This window comes from Bactrocera neohumeralis, unplaced genomic scaffold (assembly GCF_024586455.1).
Source record: "Bactrocera neohumeralis isolate Rockhampton unplaced genomic scaffold, APGP_CSIRO_Bneo_wtdbg2-racon-allhic-juicebox.fasta_v2 cluster11, whole genome shotgun sequence".
Taxonomy (NCBI): domain Eukaryota; kingdom Metazoa; phylum Arthropoda; class Insecta; order Diptera; family Tephritidae; genus Bactrocera; species Bactrocera neohumeralis.
The window spans coordinates 3,425,746-3,444,094 of NW_026089624.1; the positions used below are offsets into that span (position 1 = coordinate 3,425,746).

At 35.4% G+C, this 18,349-nt stretch overlaps 2 protein-coding genes across 13 annotated transcripts in view; one reads left to right on the forward strand and one right to left on the reverse strand.

Annotated features, from left to right (window-relative positions):
- Positions 1-18,349, forward strand: part of LOC126765669 (tau-tubulin kinase homolog Asator-like) — a 403,818-nt gene that overhangs the window by 161,300 nt on the left and 224,169 nt on the right. The window lies entirely within an intron of this gene.
- On the reverse strand, positions 7,080-10,307 carry LOC126765746 (uncharacterized). Its single transcript, XM_050483489.1, has 5 exons — positions 9,897-10,307; positions 7,827-7,872; positions 7,507-7,769; positions 7,295-7,448; positions 7,080-7,240 (listed from the first exon to the last, which is right to left on the reverse strand). The coding sequence occupies exons 2-5, from the start codon at positions 7,861-7,863 to the stop codon at positions 7,128-7,130; spliced, it is 567 nt and encodes a 188-aa protein (XP_050339446.1). The 5' UTR covers positions 7,864-7,872; positions 9,897-10,307; the 3' UTR covers positions 7,080-7,127.

Genomic DNA, 18,349 nt, shown 5'->3' on the forward strand with positions numbered 1-18,349 from the left:
CATTAGGAGCAGTACTGACGCAAGGAAATAAAGTTATTTCTTATGCCAGTCGAACTCTAAATGGACACGAAAAAAACTACAGCACAATAGAAAAGGAGTTGCTGGCCATCGTGTGGGCCACGAAATATTTCCGACCATATATTTTCGGCCGTAGATTTATTATTAAGACAGATCATCGTCCCCTTGTTTGGCTCAACAATATAAAAGAACCGAATGCGAAAATCCAAAGATGGAAAATTAAGCTAAACGAGTTCGATTTTGAAGTTAACTATATAAAAGGAAAAGAAAACGTAATAGCTGATGGACTTAGTAGATTAAGTTATGAGCCAGCTGATAGTGAAATAGAGCTGAACCTAAATGAAATTTTTGAGGAAGATGCCAATACAGTACATAGCGCAGAAAGCGATGATACTGATTACATTAAAATAACTGAAAAACCAATTAATATGTTTAAAATTCAAATAGTCATCCAAAAGTCCAATGCTGATTCTGTAAAAACTCAAATATTATTCAAAAACAAAGTTCGTTATAACGTAAATGTAACAGATAAAAATAGTATTTTAAATTTCATGAGAGAGAAACTACCTGTAAAAGGACTTGCAGTAGTTTTTTGTCCAAATATTGAGTTATATCTCGAGTTTCAATCTAACTTCATTAAATATTTTGTGAAAAATAAAAATCTTAAAATATTAAAATCAAACATGCTTATACAGGATATAACCGACAGAGAACAGCTTTTGCAATTAATAGAGAAAATTCATTATAAAAATAATCACAGAGGCATAAATGAGGTTTTTGAGGAGTTAAAAAATGATTATTTTTACCCAAAATTACAAAAGGAGATACAAAATTACATTAACAATTGCAATATTTGCAAACTTGCAAAATTTGATAGAAATCCAATAAAACACAATATATTAATAACACCTACCCCAAATAAACACAATGAAATCGTTCATGTAGATATATGGTTTCCACAGCGTGGCATGATGTATCTGACAAGCATAGACAAGCTAACGAAATATGCAACTGCGCACTATCTGGAAGATAGGACGTGGGTATCAATACTCAAAGCTCTTAAGCAAAGGATTCAATATTTAGGAAAACCAAAACTGCTTATATTTGATAACGAAATCGACACTGCTACAATTAGAGAATTTTTAAAGAATCAAGACATAGAATTTCACACAACAACAGCTTATTTAAAAACTGGAAATGCAGATGTGGAAAGACTGCATGGTACTCTCAACGAGCATATTAGACTCTTTAATGCTGATCCAGATAATAAAGACGATATTTCCGAAAATGTTTATAAAGCTATAATATCATACAATAATACTATTCATTCTACTACTAAAACACGACCGATCGATCTTATAAATAACTTAGTTTCACGCGAAGAATTAGCTAAACTTTCCCAAATAATACACACAAGAAAGTCTGAAAGAATACGTATGTTAAATCAGAAAACCAATAGAGTTGCAACGGAAGGTTTTGCCAATGACGTTGTAAAAAATAATAGAGTAAGTAAATCAATGCCTAAGTATAAAAAAATTACAAATTATACACAGGAGGGAAACTATTTACTGTCTAAGGATAATAAATTTAAAAAAATATATAAAACTCAAGTTAAAAGAAAGAATAATTGTTAACATAAAATTTTATTTACATTTTGAATTACCAGGTACTGTTAATTCTAGTGGTGGAGGAGTAATGTATACATACATACATGCATACATACATACATACATACATACATACATACATACATACATACATACATACATACATACTTTCATACTTACATACTTACTTACATACATACATACATACATATATAGTATGTATGATGCTACAACAACATTAAATATAAGAGTATTAAGAGAACTTATCGTGGTAGCATAATATTTAATAATAAGAGAAATTAGAATAAGCTCTATTTTATTTATGCTTAGTGATAATGTAAGAAAATAAAGAAAACCAGTTCTTATTGTGACACTGAAGATTGTGTTTCATTTAAGAATATAATATATGCGTACAATTTCAAACTGATTCTTCCTAAAAAAATGATAGAATTACTAAATATTGGGAATGGTAGAACAGAACTGCAAATACGCAGTGCAATGGATTAAAACTGGTACTGGTAATCAGTAGATGAATATTAACCACGTGTAAACGACAAACACATGCGGGAACTGTAGCACATGAAAATTTTCATTAGCTCTGCTGTGCTACCGCTCCCAATTTTTTGCTACCGCTACGCATGAGCATAGCGCAGAATTTATTTTTTTGCTCCCGCTCCAGCTATAGTTTTTTACTTAACAAAACTCGGAGCAGTGTAGAGCACATACTTTACATTGTTATGCTAAGGCTATGCTGTGGCTCCCGATAAAGTGAGAGCGGTAGCGATAGCATAGAAATAATTTTAGAAATTTTGCTGCTACGGAGTAGTAAATGAGAACCCTGATCAATATACATTGACAGCCCAAAGTACATGCAGGAGTACTTGCAGGATGCGATGACATCCGAGCGGAATTATGGATCTCGGTCAATTAGCAAGCAATCGCCACGATATTACAGCACGCCTTTTCAAACAACAGCTACGACTTTATCTTGAAGCAACGTATATAGGGTGCTGTTAGATGCTGGATGTACTCTGTTGAGTGGCACATTCTTTTTTGGATGATGTAGGGTGGTTACACCAGATCAAATTGATTAAATCATTTCTGCGGAAATTCCTGATCCAGAGATAGATCCAGAATTATTCGAAGTGGTAAAAACCAATATGGCTTATAGACCTTGCGGACACCACAACAAATAACACGAAACACTATCCAAGTGCTTTTCTTTCCGAAACGCAGACTGGAAATGATAGATATCCACTGTATCATCGTCGCTCACCAGACGACAGTGGCAGAACATTCAGCATTCAATTTAGAGGAGTGAATATCGAAGTTGACAACACATGGATCGTACCATATTCGCCATTAGTGTTTAATTCGCATTTAAAACTCATATCAATGTTGAGTATTGCAGTTTGGTGAAATCGATTAAATACGTTTGCGAGTACGTCACCAAAGAAAGCAACATGGCAGTTATTGGCATTGAACGAGATAAGATCAGCAAGTATCAAATAGGTCGATGCGTCAGCTGCAATGAAGTAAGACATTTACGTTTGCAATTCATAAACGTTTTCCGACTGCTGTGCATCTCGCAGCCAAACAGTGTGTTATAACCCAGAGAATACAGTACAGCCAGTGGAAACACCGCCACCATCAAAATTAACATTGACGATTTTTTTTTCAACTTGCGTCAGTGATCCGTTTCCGAGAACATTGCTCTATTCGGAAATGCTTTGATATTATACAGGGTGGCGCAAAAGTAATCCTCCTATCAGAAGATGCTATAAATTTTGCAATTGACCTCTAATGTCAGTTCTGTTTTGACATTTGTTTAATAAACACATGCGAAATACGCGTAAATAAACAATGGTACGCTACACTGCTCCAGAACGCGGGTTATTGGTGACTATTTACTTGACCAATAATCGGTCGGGACTTTGGCACAACGTGAATTTCGTCGCAGATTTCCTGGCCGTCCGACACCTACTGGTGAAACACCGCGACGTTTAGCCGCTTGCCTCGAAGAGACTGGCACAACACGAGATGCTGCCAGGCGACGCAGACCCCTGAGTAAGCGTTCTGCCGAGAATATTGCTGCTGTTGCCGAGGATGTCATGGAAATGCCGTCGACATCACACCAGACGACGTGCCACACTAATGGGTATCAGTCGACGGTGTTTACAGCGAATTTTGGTACAAGGTTTGAAGATGTTTCCGTATAAAGTCCAGACGGTGCATCGGCTGTTAGCTGCTGACCGCCAATCGCGTCTAACCTACGCTCAAGCCATCCTTAATCACCACCAAGAGGAAGATGATTTTTCATCAAACATCGTGTAACCCACGAAAAGCCATTACACCCGCTCAAAGTCACTGTATGGTGTGCTGTTTTCGCTGTTCTTTATGCGCAACTTGATGAATTGGGATTGGAAAACATGTGGCTTTGACAGGACGGTGCAACGGCACACACTGCACGTGCCACAACCGATATGCTGAAGGATGCATTTCCCTGGCTCCTAATCTCCCGTTTTGGCGATTTGCACTGGCCAGCAAGATCGCTTGAGTTGACCGCTCCAGTCTTCTTTTTGTGGGGCTTTTTGAAGTCGCGGGCTTATGTCAACAAGCCTCAGACTCTTGCAGCTCTTAAAGACAATTTCCGTCAAGAATGTGACGACTTATCGCCGGAAGTTCTGGCCAAAGTGATGGAAAATACCATAAAAAGGACTCAAATGACAACCAACTGTGGCGGCGGCCATTTACATGATATCATATTCTCGACTTGATGTAAAAAAATTTAAAAGACCAAATAAAAATAATCCACAAGCAGAATCAAAGTTTTTAATTTTTTAAAAAATTACAGCCGAAAAACATCGGAAGGTTATTTTTGCGCATGGAAAGCATTTTCGAAGAAATGGTTACGCAGAAAGCAAGGCAAAGTAGTAGATGGACATGCAGGTGTGTTCTCAACTAATGCATTAGGACGAATTTGCACAATCCACCCGATATACGACGATTGCTTCTACCTTCGGTTGTTATTGATTAATGTACGCGGTTCAACTTTATTTGTGTCATTACGTACTGTGAATGGTACGGTGTGTGCAACCTTTTGAGAAGCAAGCCAGCAATTACAATCGCTGGAACATGATAATCAATGGAATCAAACGATGGACGATTTGATAGCTACTTCGAATGCAAATGAAGTTCGCACGCTTTTCGCAATGATCATTTCACCTTTCAAATCCGCGTCAATTATGGAATACGAACAAAAATTACATTACCGGAGACATTTTGCATGGGTCAATTCCGGTTGATACTTCCGGTGGTGGTGGCATAAATCTGGAAATGCCATGTTTTTCGCACTGCCAGCTATTTGTGGCGTGTTCACAAGTTGGAAAACCGTCTTCTTTGTACATTTACACACTGGAACATAAACCAAAAAATGTTGATTATTAAGCCGGGCTACGTTGAAAACAAACATGTAGAAAAATCGCAAATAAATGATTTTCAACACAATATAAATTCAACTTTCTTTTTGTTTCAAAACACATAATTTCACGCAGAACAACGCCTGCGGGGTCAGCTAGTATGTATAAGTATACTATATAAAAGGGAAAATCAACTTAAATATAAGTAACAGGAATAGAATAAACTAGGTAATAAGTATTATAGTTACTGCAACAGTTGCTCCGTTTGTTGTTTGCTGCACTGTGCTTAGTATTGCTGCTGGTCCAAAATTTATTTTTTGAGGTTTTTGTTCCTGGTTTCTCCTTTAGCTAATTATCTCTCCGCGCATTGACTGTTTGCCTGAGCCTATACGTTATTGTCACTTTATTGGTTTTAATGTTTTGTTGTCACTAAAGTGTCTTCCATTTATGTTTACTGTATATAGTCGTTAAAAATTTTTGTGTGATATTTACCAAAATATTTTTTTGTTTTGTTTTTAGTTTTTATAATTTCAATAGAATTTTATGTATTTCTTTTTTCGTTTAATATTGTTAATGTTATACACTGTACTTTAATCAATGTTTATTTGTTTTTTTTTTTATTTTAATATCATACATTATACTTTAGCTTGATTGATTTGTTGTTTTTTGTTTTGGTTGTGTGCCAAACACAGTTTTGCCAATTTTGAAAAAAAAAAAATATTTGATCAAATTTCCAATAATTTGCAAATTTATCCACCATTATTCAACTTTTAATTGTTATTGTTTTACATAGATTTTCATAAAATGTTTTCAAGTTTGTTGCACTTTCATTTCGATTTGCCGTCAAATATTTTTTTCAGCTATATTATTTAAACATTTATAATTTTTTTTGTTCAATGTTCGCTCAAATAAGTAAGAATGTTTGTGCAAGCACTATTCAAATAGTCTGTACCAAAATCCGTTAATTTACCCCTACACGGTAAATGTGTTAAGACAAAAGTTTGTTATTTCGCCACTTTGTTTACAGTTATTATCATTTTGATTAAAGTTATTTTCAATATGTTCCTTTTCCTTTAATGGGCATATGCATGGTTAAAATGTGATTTTTGGTGAAATAATCGTACAACAAACGCCAACTTTCATCTTCGCGATATTCGGGCCGAATACGACGAACACGGCGCACCAAACGCTTCAAAACTCTAAGGTAGAATGCCGCATTAACGTTTTGGCCGGGTAGAACAAAATCTTTGTGGACAATACTCTTGGAATCGTAAAACAAATCCGCAATGTCTTCACTTCTATCTATTCAATCTCCATGCGCGTTTTTTTAGGTTTCGGCTCGTCAGGTGCCTTCCATTCAGGCGTTTCGTTTCGAAATCATATTCCAAACACCACAAACACAACGTTTCGTCACCAGTCACAATATTGTAAATGAAGTTTTTGTCCTTTTTGACCTCTTTAATGATGTCCTTCGAATGTTGGATTTTGGCCGTCAGTCAATTTGTGCGGAACAAACCGTGCACACAACATTCGTAAGCCCAAATGTTCGGTAAAAGTGTATGTATATGTAATTGTATGTGTGTCTTTGTATTTACCCAGCAGATTTTAGGATGATCGTTTGAGACCTCCTGGATTAATCCTTTAGGAGATATCCTATACTCCCTATTACTCCTAATACTCGTGTGTAAATACACGTAAAATTGTATACTCGTTTTTAACATTGCATGTCATTGGAACGCGAGTACTCCTTTTAACCTCCTAATGGAGATCTCTATGATTACTGCTATAGGAGATCTCTATGATTACTCCTAAAGGAGATCTCTATGATTACTGATATAGGAGATCTCTATGATTACCGCTATAGGAGATCTCTATGATTACTCCTAAAGGAGATCTCTATGATTACTACTATAGGAGATCTCTATGATTAATCCTAAAGGACATCTCTATGATTACTTCTATAGGAGATCTCTATGATAAATCCTATATTATTTTCAACCTGCAATTATTTTAACAAAAACAAATTTTTATAATATTGTTTTTTATTAAAATTTTTTAATTAAATGAATGTACATGAAATTTATTATTTTTTTTTTATATTATAAGTGTTCCTGTAGAACTGAGCCTTACATTTGAGAAACGCCTTTTTGATCTTTGCCTCAAAATCAGGGTATGAGTAGTCATCTTTTAAGGCCTCTAAAAATTAAACTTGTTAAAAAAATAGATGACATGATTTAAATTATGTATTACCGTAAAGAAATTTATTGAAAAGTGCATAATTCTTCAATGCAACTTTTTTTTTGGCTCCATCCCAATTCACTTTTAAGAGCAGGGACTCCGCAATCACTTCATCCAAAATTTTTGATAGGGGTCTCTTTGAAAATTTTTGCTTCAGATACGCCACCTATAATAAACTCAAACTGTTTAGTAACATTTTATCAAATGTATTTTATTATACTCACAATTTCTGCCTCAGGCTTATTCAAAAGCAAGGACTCTGTAGATGCTAAATCATTTATGCTTTTAATAGGAAATATCATTAAATCAATCTTCTTCGGTTGCAATATGTCAATAATCCGCTCCAGGAGTATAGTGTTCTGCGCCGATATTTCCTCTAGCTTCCGTATTCTTTGTTCCATGTTTTTCTGCCAGGAGGAGGTGTTTCGGGAAGTAATGGTGGACACATTGATATTTTCTCCACTTAAAATTGAAGAACTTCCGCATTCTAGGAAAAAAATGTGCTAAAGAGTTATGAAAAAATATTTGCAAGAGATAAACTTACCGAGAGAATTGAATAAAAAATTATTTTGTGACGTCATTTTATTTATCTATAATTAAGTGTATAATATTATATTATTTTACAAGTATTATATTATTTTTGTATTATATATTAATTTAGTAACAATGATGCAAAATGGGAACAAAATGAAAGTGATCGTTTTCAGCAATTGCAAAAAGCTTGCAGTAAATTATTTCGAGAGGTATATTGTGCTCTAAATCAGCTAAAACAGATGCTTTCGATATCCCTAACGCACTTTTTGAGTCTACTGGATAAGTAAATGAACTTGTTGCATCGTTAAAATATTTACCTCTAACAACCAGCTGTTCACCCACTTTTTGAAACCCAATTATTTTAAAAACATTTAATTCCTGCGTCATGCAATAGCAATCTGGGACTTTATTGCTTAAAAAAAAATTACCGAACTGATATTTATTACAAATATTATTAACTTTTTTGCCCAGTGGACAATTTTTTTTTTCTTCCTAGGAATAAAATTTCGCTCTGTAATGCGATTATTCAACTGTTGAGAAATATATTGAGATTTCCGGCAATCCTTTTTCAAAATTTGTAAAAAACTTTCAAATTTATATCCAGAGAAGTTAGAAGCACATCCAAAGTCCTTTACACACTGCGATATATGGAGCAAGTTATGAACATTATAACTGACTCGATCTTTGCCGTATAAATTGGCAAAATCTTCAACATAAGCCTCTAAAAGCTTCTGCACACAGGCTAAATTACTTTCGCACATTCTTGGACAGGATATGAATCTATATGCTGTCATTAAAATCAAAAAATGCTCATAAAGATCATCTTCAATAACATTTCTTAACAGAAAGAAACCTGTATACAATATTATTTGTCGAAATTCTGAAGCTTTCCAACGTGGCATCTCTTCAAATGGCCTCAACTTCCGATTAAACTCTTTTGGCGTATATTTTCGAACAATTCCAATTTTTTCATTAAGTAAATTACTGTTTAGGCATTTGTTATTTTTTTTTATCGGTTTACCTTTCCATATTAAAAGTAAACTTTTTTTAACCACTCCTAAATCGAATAAATGCATCACATCCAAAGGGAACTGTGTAATCATGTTTACGCCACAATTTTCCAGTGGATGTGCAGTAGTATGAAATCTTGCTAAATGGAAGTTTTTTGTGGTTCGTTCGGCGAAACTTTGGTCAGTTCTTAAGACGCCAGAAGTTAGAGAATATGAGAGACGTTTATTTATTCTCACAGCTTTTTGCTCACATTTGGAACATCCATATGAACACGTATGGCCAACAGTGCCACTTAAAAAAGCTTTGGCTGGAGCATCACATATGATAGCTCCTATTTTGATTTTATAAGATTTACCGCCATAGAGCATCCCATTTTTTTTTAGCTCAGAGTACTCGTCCAAAAATTTCTCCAAATATTTTTCAACTTCCTGTGGCTTTGAGCAACCAATAAAACTGCCAATTAAAAATGGTTGTGATTCACAATTTGAAATTGCTCCCAATATTGGCCAAAGAGTTTTCGCGGAACTTTTGTAAAGTGGCAAACCATCGCAAAAAACATCTAATACAATTGTTTCACCTACAGAATTATCGTGTTTTATTTCATTTTTCAATGCATTTTCTAAGCCAAAGTGAAAATATTCTCCAGGCGGCATGGCTATTACATTAGTATCATCTGGTTGGAAAGATTGTAAGAGCTTATTTTTTGATATAGGCACATTTAAATTTTGTGAGTTTAAAATTGCAAGAAGACTATTACATGCGGCCCTTGTTATTCGATTTTCAATTGCCCAAATGGCTAACTGTTTTGAAAGTGGTTCAGCTGGCAAACAAAAATCTTCTATCACTTCTTTCGAGCCTGTACCACTTTCAACTTCTTCAAAAACTTCTTTAGAGCTTGTATCACTTTCAATTTCATTAACACTTTTCACATCATTTTCATTTTGTGTATTATTATTTTGTTTTTTGTATAAATTATTTAATTTTTTATTCACTAGGCGTTTTAAATGCCTTTTAGAGTACATTTAATTATCAATTTAAAATATTTAATACTTAGATATAAAACACTTACGTCTGCACGCTTTAAAAAACACAGTTGAAATGAACAATCGCTTGAAGACAAAAAATAACAGTTATTATTTCCCGTTAAATTGTAATTTTTGAATCAAAAGTACGATTTTTAAGCTACGAAAAATTAAAAAATCTCCTTTATTGCTCCTAAAGGAGGACAAAAGGAGATCAATACTAAAATGAAGTAAAAAAAATCACAATAGAAGTATAAAATCTCCTTTTTTGCTCCTAAAAGATGACAAAAGGAGGTCAACACTAAAATAAAATATAAAAAAAAAACACAATATAAGAACAAAATTAAAAAATCTCCCTTACTGCTCCTAAAAGAGGTCAATAGGAGGACTCCTTCATTCCTCCTTTCAGGAGATCTCGCTTTTAAATCTGCTGGGTATGTATTTACTGCAATTGCGTTTTCTTGTCTTTTGCTGATGGAAAATTCCAACGAATTTTAAACTTTGCCGAACCGAATTGTACTGAATTCTTATTGCTTGCACCACCAAAATCTGTTAATCTGTTTTAACATATTTCAACGTTACACATATTTAGTTAAATGCACTTCGCACCTTCAAATTATTATTCCTTTAGTTTTATAATAACTTTAAACTTTTAATAATCGTAATCACTTCACTTTTTTTCACGATTTTACGCACTCCTGCACACTCAACCTTACTAATGTCGCTGCCGAATATTTTCATTGTTGTGGTATACATTTTACACTATTATTCATATAATAAACTATTTAATACAGTAATAATTTCATTTAAACGTTTTTGTCGGTATAAGAATCCAGGGGATTGTACTTGATTATTAATTTTAAATGTGTTAAAAAAAAAAAAATGTCGTTGGAAAAAATAACGAATTTAAGGATGTTTTCTCAGTTATGTTAACATCATCTGTCAGTTCTAGTTAAAAAAAAATGTTCTTTGCCGAAAAAAGGAACCTTGGTTAAGTTTACCAGAACTTAACTGACAAATGGCTGCTAACCAAACATTGAGAAAATGGCCCTTTAGATTTGGCATTTTACTAAAAATTATAATTAGAGTCGAACTTTCCTAGCTCGAATCACCATAATCCACAAAAAAACTTTAAGTTATGGCAGGAAATTTGTATGCATTTTGACTTCTTTTGCTAATTTAAGAGTTCGAGTTATGGAGAACTTTGAGTTTGGGTTATGTAAGTTCAACTGTATTATATTTTTTTGGGGAGTGTGAATACGTGCATATGTTTAGAAATATGTATAGTGAAATTTTTCATAAACAGACACAATCGAACTAGCCTTTCTGTCCAGTTATTAGAGTTGTCCGCTTAATAGAGAGTTCATTTAATATATCTTTCACAGTATTTCTTATTTATGAATTGTTTTGACATTATTCTGCCTGCACCGTTCTTAGAACTACTCCACGCCAGCCAGTAAGTATGGTAATAGTCCGCGCCAGCGTTTTTCCCACCAACTTTCAATTTCTTCGCTACAGCAACAACACAACAGATTCATAAGTATTTCAAGGCAACAACAGCATTTCACAAATTTCTCACACAACAACAACCGCCAAATTAGATAAAGTCACGCTACAACAAAAACATTAGGTGCAATTCATTGCAGCAGCGACAGTAACGCCAAAAGTGTGCGTGTGTATAGGGAATAGCAATCAGGGCATACATTTTTAAGTTTAGTTCTTGTTTGGATAACAGAGAACTGCAAAACTCACTTTTTCCTTGAATCAGCTCATACGCAAAAGTTTCTATTCAAGTCAAATCACTGAGCGAAACACAGCGTTGAGTAAAAATCAGCTCATGTTGCCGAATCGCTCATTCGCGTACAATGTGAGCCTTCGGTCTGAAATGCTTTGCTCACATTTGCTCACTTCACGAAATATTTAGCTCATGCTCGCTCACTTCACGAAATGTTTAGCTCACTTTCGCTCAGTGATTGGAATTGAATAGAAACTTTTGCGTATGAGCTGATTTAAGGAAAAAGTGAGTTTTGCACTTCTCTGGTATGTATATTGTTTTTGTATTCTTTGTTCGCGATCAGCTTATGTGTCACATGCATTGCACTAAGAATTTGGTACACAACTTATATTTTAGTATGTATTTGTCATCCCGTCGATATGGAGCAAGAAGATATTTTAGAAAAAATACGTACAAACGCCTACACATTGTCAGCCCGACATAGGGGAAGGAGCCATGTTTGGAATATATTATCTGAAATTATTAAAGAGGATGGCACTATTTGGAATGGATTTACATATATACTGCCAATCCTGTAACAATATTTTAAAATATTTGCCAAAAAATTCTTCAAATTTAAACAGACATATGTATGTAAGTGCTGCAAATCGCTTAAGGAGACGGCGCTTTTATTCAAGCACAGTGAGTTCATTCATATGCGTTGAGTTTGCTCATACCCATTGAGTTTGCTCATAGGCGTTGAGTTTGCTCTTTTGTGTTTTTGTTTTCATTCAACACGATCATTGTTGAGCCGAATGAGCGAACGCCTGAGTAGAGCTGTTTCAACACGAGCGTGAATAAACTCAGCAAGCAAACGAATTTACCGCAATTGAGCTGAATTTAGCTCAGTAGCGAAAACATTCACGAATGCCATTTTGAGCGCTTGAGCCGAATGGGCTGATAGTTCGGGTATTGATCGTGCATGAACATTTTTGCGCTCAACGGAAGCCGTTCTCTGTTGGATATTGAATAAAGCGCATAGCGCTCGCTCTTGCTAGTATTCACAAGTCTTTTAATAACCACATAGTGCTCAAAAGATAATTTGGATATGTAGCATGACAATAACGAGTCACGCACTCAATATGTAGTTGTCTTGTTTAAGTTTTGTATTCGTGGCATATTCAACAATGTGTGGATTTCACATATTTCCTTTTAAAAATCCGAAACTGCTTACTTTAGGGTATGTTCGATAAATTACGCTACTGAAGTTGTGATTTAAAAAGTCTGCCTCAAGTTCTGCAAAGATGGATTATAGAATGGTTTCGCTGAAATTTTTTTTACTGCTACCATCATCATCTCCATCATGAATTTCAAAATTGCTAAATCTTCAAATAATTGGAACTTAACCACCATTGTATTATAAATTTGACACTTACATACGTGCATTTATTCTATTTGTAGGCCAGTCTAATCGACTAACACAGATTATAGCTAAGTAATCGCTATAATATTTTTTATAACCCGTCAAATTGAAATCTAGTTTTGGCTTTACTTTGAAACTGAATCTTGCCCATTATGAAAATGACATGTCATTGAATAAGATCATTTGGCTGCCTTTTTTTTTACTATTTCCTTTATTATCTTTCGGTGATAGATTTCGATGCCAACAGCTGTGTTTATGATCAATTATATCTGCTTAGATCTGCTAAAATTTCTTAAGATTATTTCGACGTTTTTGTGACTAGCGCGATGCGTCCATCTAGCAAATTTTAGTTTGTAGCACTCACTGTAGTTGAAGATGAAATTGAACATTTTGGGGGGGTGTAACGAACACTAACGAACGACGAACAAAAACCAAACTCTATAAGTCGCTCATAATTCCCGTCCTGCTATATGGTGCAGAGGCTTGGACGATGACATCAACTGATGAGTCGACGTTGAGAGTTTTCGAGAGAAAAGTTCTGCGAAAGATTTATGGTCCTTTGCGCATTGGCCACGGCGAATATCGCATTCGATGGAACGATGAGCTGTACGAGATATACGACGTCATTGACGTAGTTCGGCGAATTAAAAGACAGCGGCTACGTTGGCTAGGTGATGTTGTCCGGATGAACGAAAACAATCCAGCTTTGAAAGTATTCGACGCAGTACCCGCCGGGGGAAGCAGAGGAAGACCTCCACTCCGTTGGAAGGACCAAGTGGAGAAGGACCTGGCTTCGCTTGGAATATCCAGTTGGCGCCACGTAGCGAAAAAAAGAAACGATTGGCGCGCTGTTGTTAACTTGGCTATAATCGCGTAAACGGTGTCTACGCCAATTAAGAAGAAGGAGGGGGGTGTAATGAAACATTTGTACAATTTAGCCATGTAATGAGGGAACATTTTCGTCGAGAAAAGAAACACTATTATACTCATTTGCACCACATTTTCTTCATGCTTTTAATACTCTCGCAAAATGTTACTACTGAGTATAAAAGTTTTGTTCACCTAACGATTTTTGTAACACCGAAAACTAATTGAGATAGATATTGAAATGGCTGAGGTATAGGTACACTATATGGTATGGTAAATTAAGCTGTCTGTTATTTCCCAAGCTCTGTCTTTTTGCGAACGCCCGCTGAAGATTTAGATTTTATCCTAACCAAATAAAATTTTTATCTCGAAATAAAATAAACCTACAATTGTGAAAAGTTATATTCTAGTACAAAATTGTTAGCTTTATGAAGAAAATGTTCACGCTTTTATGGTAAAACTTCTTCTTTGAAAGTTATATGCAGTTAAAGTTATACATCAATTGTAGTGAAGCTCTGAAAGTAAGTGAACATTCGTACCAGAGATAAAGACATGCCCAACTCTCCTGTCACTGGAAATGTGAGAACCGCTCACTTACCGAACTTTGACAGTTGACTGGATCTGGAAGGTTTTGACGTTTTGCAATTGGAATGACTGGAAGGAAATATTAACTTTTCCAAAGGGTTTTCGAATTTGAAAAAAAAACTCGGAAATAAACATAATTTTGGTGATATAATAGTTCAATTTATTTGCAGGACTCATTTTTACTCGTAACAACACAGAAACTAAGATTCAGTTTGTACTTTTTCACATTACATTTATAATACATGTAAATATTAATTTGTTTGGCTGGTTTAAAGAAACGGTCGATATTTGTTTGTTTCTTTTCTCTTGTGCAATAGCACCTGACAATTTTCGTGAGCATATTAATACAATGTGATATCTGATTTGCATCATTATTGTTTTCATACCACTTTATCAAGGTATTGACGCATTCCACTGCTTCCGAAAAACTTACTTTCTGTTGTTGCATATTCTCTTTATAACTGGTTCTTCAACTTCATTGTCAGACACCTCGAAATTTCCATAATCTTCCGTATTTTGATCGTCGTTACAATTTTCGATGTCTTCACTGCTGTCGTCAACACCACCCACCTTGGATAATAACGATTGTACCTCCCGAAGTCGTCTGAATTCATCCTAGACTTTTGTGTTTTAGCGGTAACCCAATGTGTTTTCAAATCCTTTGCAGCAACGGGGGATACGGATTTACCAATTAACAATGATTTCAACATATGCGAACCTTCTGCGCTCGCACGCAACATACAAGTGCCGTCTATTCGTAAATTTAATCTGATTTGCGTGATTTTTTCTGCTTTGATGACTGACAACACTGAAAATAATTTTTTACATACATATAAATTCGGGAAATACATATTTCTTGCCAAACAAACGGTTGGGTTTGAAAAAAAGAGATAAGTTGAAAAACGTTAACCAAAAGCTAACTTCTTAGAGCGGTACGTGGACGCTCAAAATCGGTCAACTTAGCCGAGGGTTTAACTTTCTATCGAGTTAACTTTTGCACAATTCTGTTGTATTTCATGAAATGTTTTGCAATATGATGGACAGTAGAATTCATTTTCAATTACCACTGATTAAAAACATTATCATCGCATATTATTAATAAATTGTAAATAAAGAAAATGCAAAATTTAAATGAATTTGATGAAATGTTTGTGATATCGGGTGATTTTTTAAGAGCTTGATAACTTTTTTTTAAAAAAACGCATAAAATTTGCAAAATCTCATCGGTTCTTTATTTGAAACGTTAGATTGGTTCATGACATTTACTTTTTGAAGATAATTTCATTTAAATGTTGACCGCGGCTGCGTCTTAGGTGGTCCATTCGGAAAGTCCAATTTTGGGCAACTTTTTCGAGCATTTCGGCCGGAATAGCCCGAATTTCTTCGGAAATGTTGTCTTCCAAAGCTGGAATAGTTGCTGGCTTATTTCTGTAGACTTTAGACTTGACGTAGCCCCACAAAAAATAGTCTAAAGGCGTTAAATCGCATGATCTTGGTGGCCAACTTACGGGTCCATTTCTTGAGATGAATTGTTCTCCGAAGTTTTCCCTCAAAATGGCCATAGAATCGCGAGCTGTGTGGCATGTAGCGCCATCTTGTTGAAACCACATGAGTCAACATTTAAATGAAATTATCTTCAAAAAGTAAATGTCATGAACCAATCTAACGTTTCAAATAAAGAACCGATGAGATTTTGCAAATTTTATGCGTTTTTTTTAAAAAAAGTTATCAAGCTCTTAAAAAATCACCCGATATATCATAGGAGTAATTTTCGATTGAAAATTATTATAAAAAGCTATTAAGTGAAAGCTAATAAGCTTAAATCACTTTATTAAGTATTTAAAATACAATAGAAATTATAAAATCATAACAAAAAATTTAAACAGTTTCTCCGGATATTAACCGCCCAAAATAAAATAAATTTTAATCGTAATAAGTGTTAAGTATTTTAATTCGAGATACCAACTGCAGCCAGATCCAGCTGATCTCTCCAACGGAGTGGAGGTCTTCTTCTTCCTCTGCTTCAACTGATGGGTACGGAATCGACAACTTTCAAGGCTGAAGTGCTCTCTACCATCCGGATAACATGACTTAAACAGCGCAGCCGCTGCCTCTTCATTCGCGGAACTATTTCAGTGTCGCCGTATATCTCGCGCAGGTCATCGTACCATCGACAGCGGTACTCGACGTTGCCAATACGCAAAAAATCATAAATTTTCTGCAAAACCTTTATCTTGAACTCTCTAAGGCCGACTAGTCAGATGCTGTCGTTATCCATGGTCTCTGTTCGTCTGGAGTGGACTTTACTTTTCAATTGCCTACTCAGTCCAAAGTAGAACCTGTTGGTAAGAGTGGTTGTTGATGTTAATACAGGTTTCAAGATAGACGAAATTAACTACGGCTTCAAAGTTATGACTGTCAACAGTGACGTGGGAGTCTAGTCTAGTCGCGATGATTGTTTGACTACCAGACCCATTTACTTCGCTTTCTTATCCAGTCTGGAAAAAGCAGAGCTAACGGCGAGGTTGTTGAGGTCACTGATATCAATATCATCGGCGTACGCCAGCAGCTGCACTCCTATAGAAGATTGGAGCTTCCCTATTAAGCTCTGCTGCTCGTATTATTTTGTCCAGCAATATATTCAAGAAATCACTAGATAGAGTACTTTTCTGTAACCCAGCGTGGTATCGAACGGATCGGGGAGGTACTTCTCGATCCTGGCGCTACTTATGATGATGCTCCACGTAAGCTTTCATAGCTGTATTATCTCTACAAAGATACCAAGTTTAGACATAGCGGCTTAGAGACAGTTCCTTTTCTTGCTTCGGCTTAAAAATCGACGAAGAGATATTATGTGTCGATCCCCTTTTTCACGGTTTTTTTTTTTTTGTTTTTTTTGAGATTGGGGCATGGTGGAAATCTGGTCGATATTAGATTTTCATACTCACGCATTTCGCCCTCTTTCTTTTTTGTCTGTATATGCGTCTCGCTTTCCTCTTCAACTTTCGGTATCTATCCTACCCCGCTCGTGTTGTGGTCGATTGCAACATTGCGAGGCGGCCACTTTCTCTTCACTGCGATACGATGTCATCATTGTACCGCCTGTTCTTTCAACATTTACGAAAACCTATGGTGTCGCTTGCGGCTGTACGTAAGGAGTTTGAAAATTCGTCCCACATTTCCCTAATACAGCGTTGCTGATGAGTGCTTCCAGAGGCTAGTCGATTAGGAAACCGTTTCGCATTGGCTCTCATTTGTCTTTCAAACGCGTTCCTGATTATTTGATAGCGAAGGAGATCAGGGAATTTCGATCAGCTGATTTCACAAAAGGCGGGATGCCAAAAGAAAACCGCTATAATTACCTGACGAAATTAGTGTGAAATGAAATTTCATTGAACTGTGCGAACATATTTATGTAAATTAATTAATGATTATGCATTTTAGCATTTATATATGTATGCATTTTCAAATTGTTTGTTTAATTTAGTGTTTTGTATAATTTATTAAATACCCAATCTAATATTTTTCAGCAGTGGCATCATTGGCAAGTGTTATAAAAAATGCGAGTTTTGACAGCTCTCTCTCGAAACAAAGAGTCTCGTATCATGTTATCCATGGTTTCGCTGTCGGTTATGATAGTAGCTTCTCGTTGTCCTCCTTCCACGTGTTTATCGACGAGTGTACTTTGCTCTCCAGAGGCGGGCGCCTACCTTTGCTACAACAATATAGTGGTCCCAGTCGATGTTAGGTTCTCGGAGCGTACGCATGTCAAGGATACTGGATACATATCGTCCATCTATCACAACATGATCGATCTGGTTTCGAACTTTTTGATCTTGAGAAAGCCAAGAAGCTTAATGAAGTTTCTTGTTCTGTACGAACAACCACATTTCTGGCTCCTGAGAAGTCGA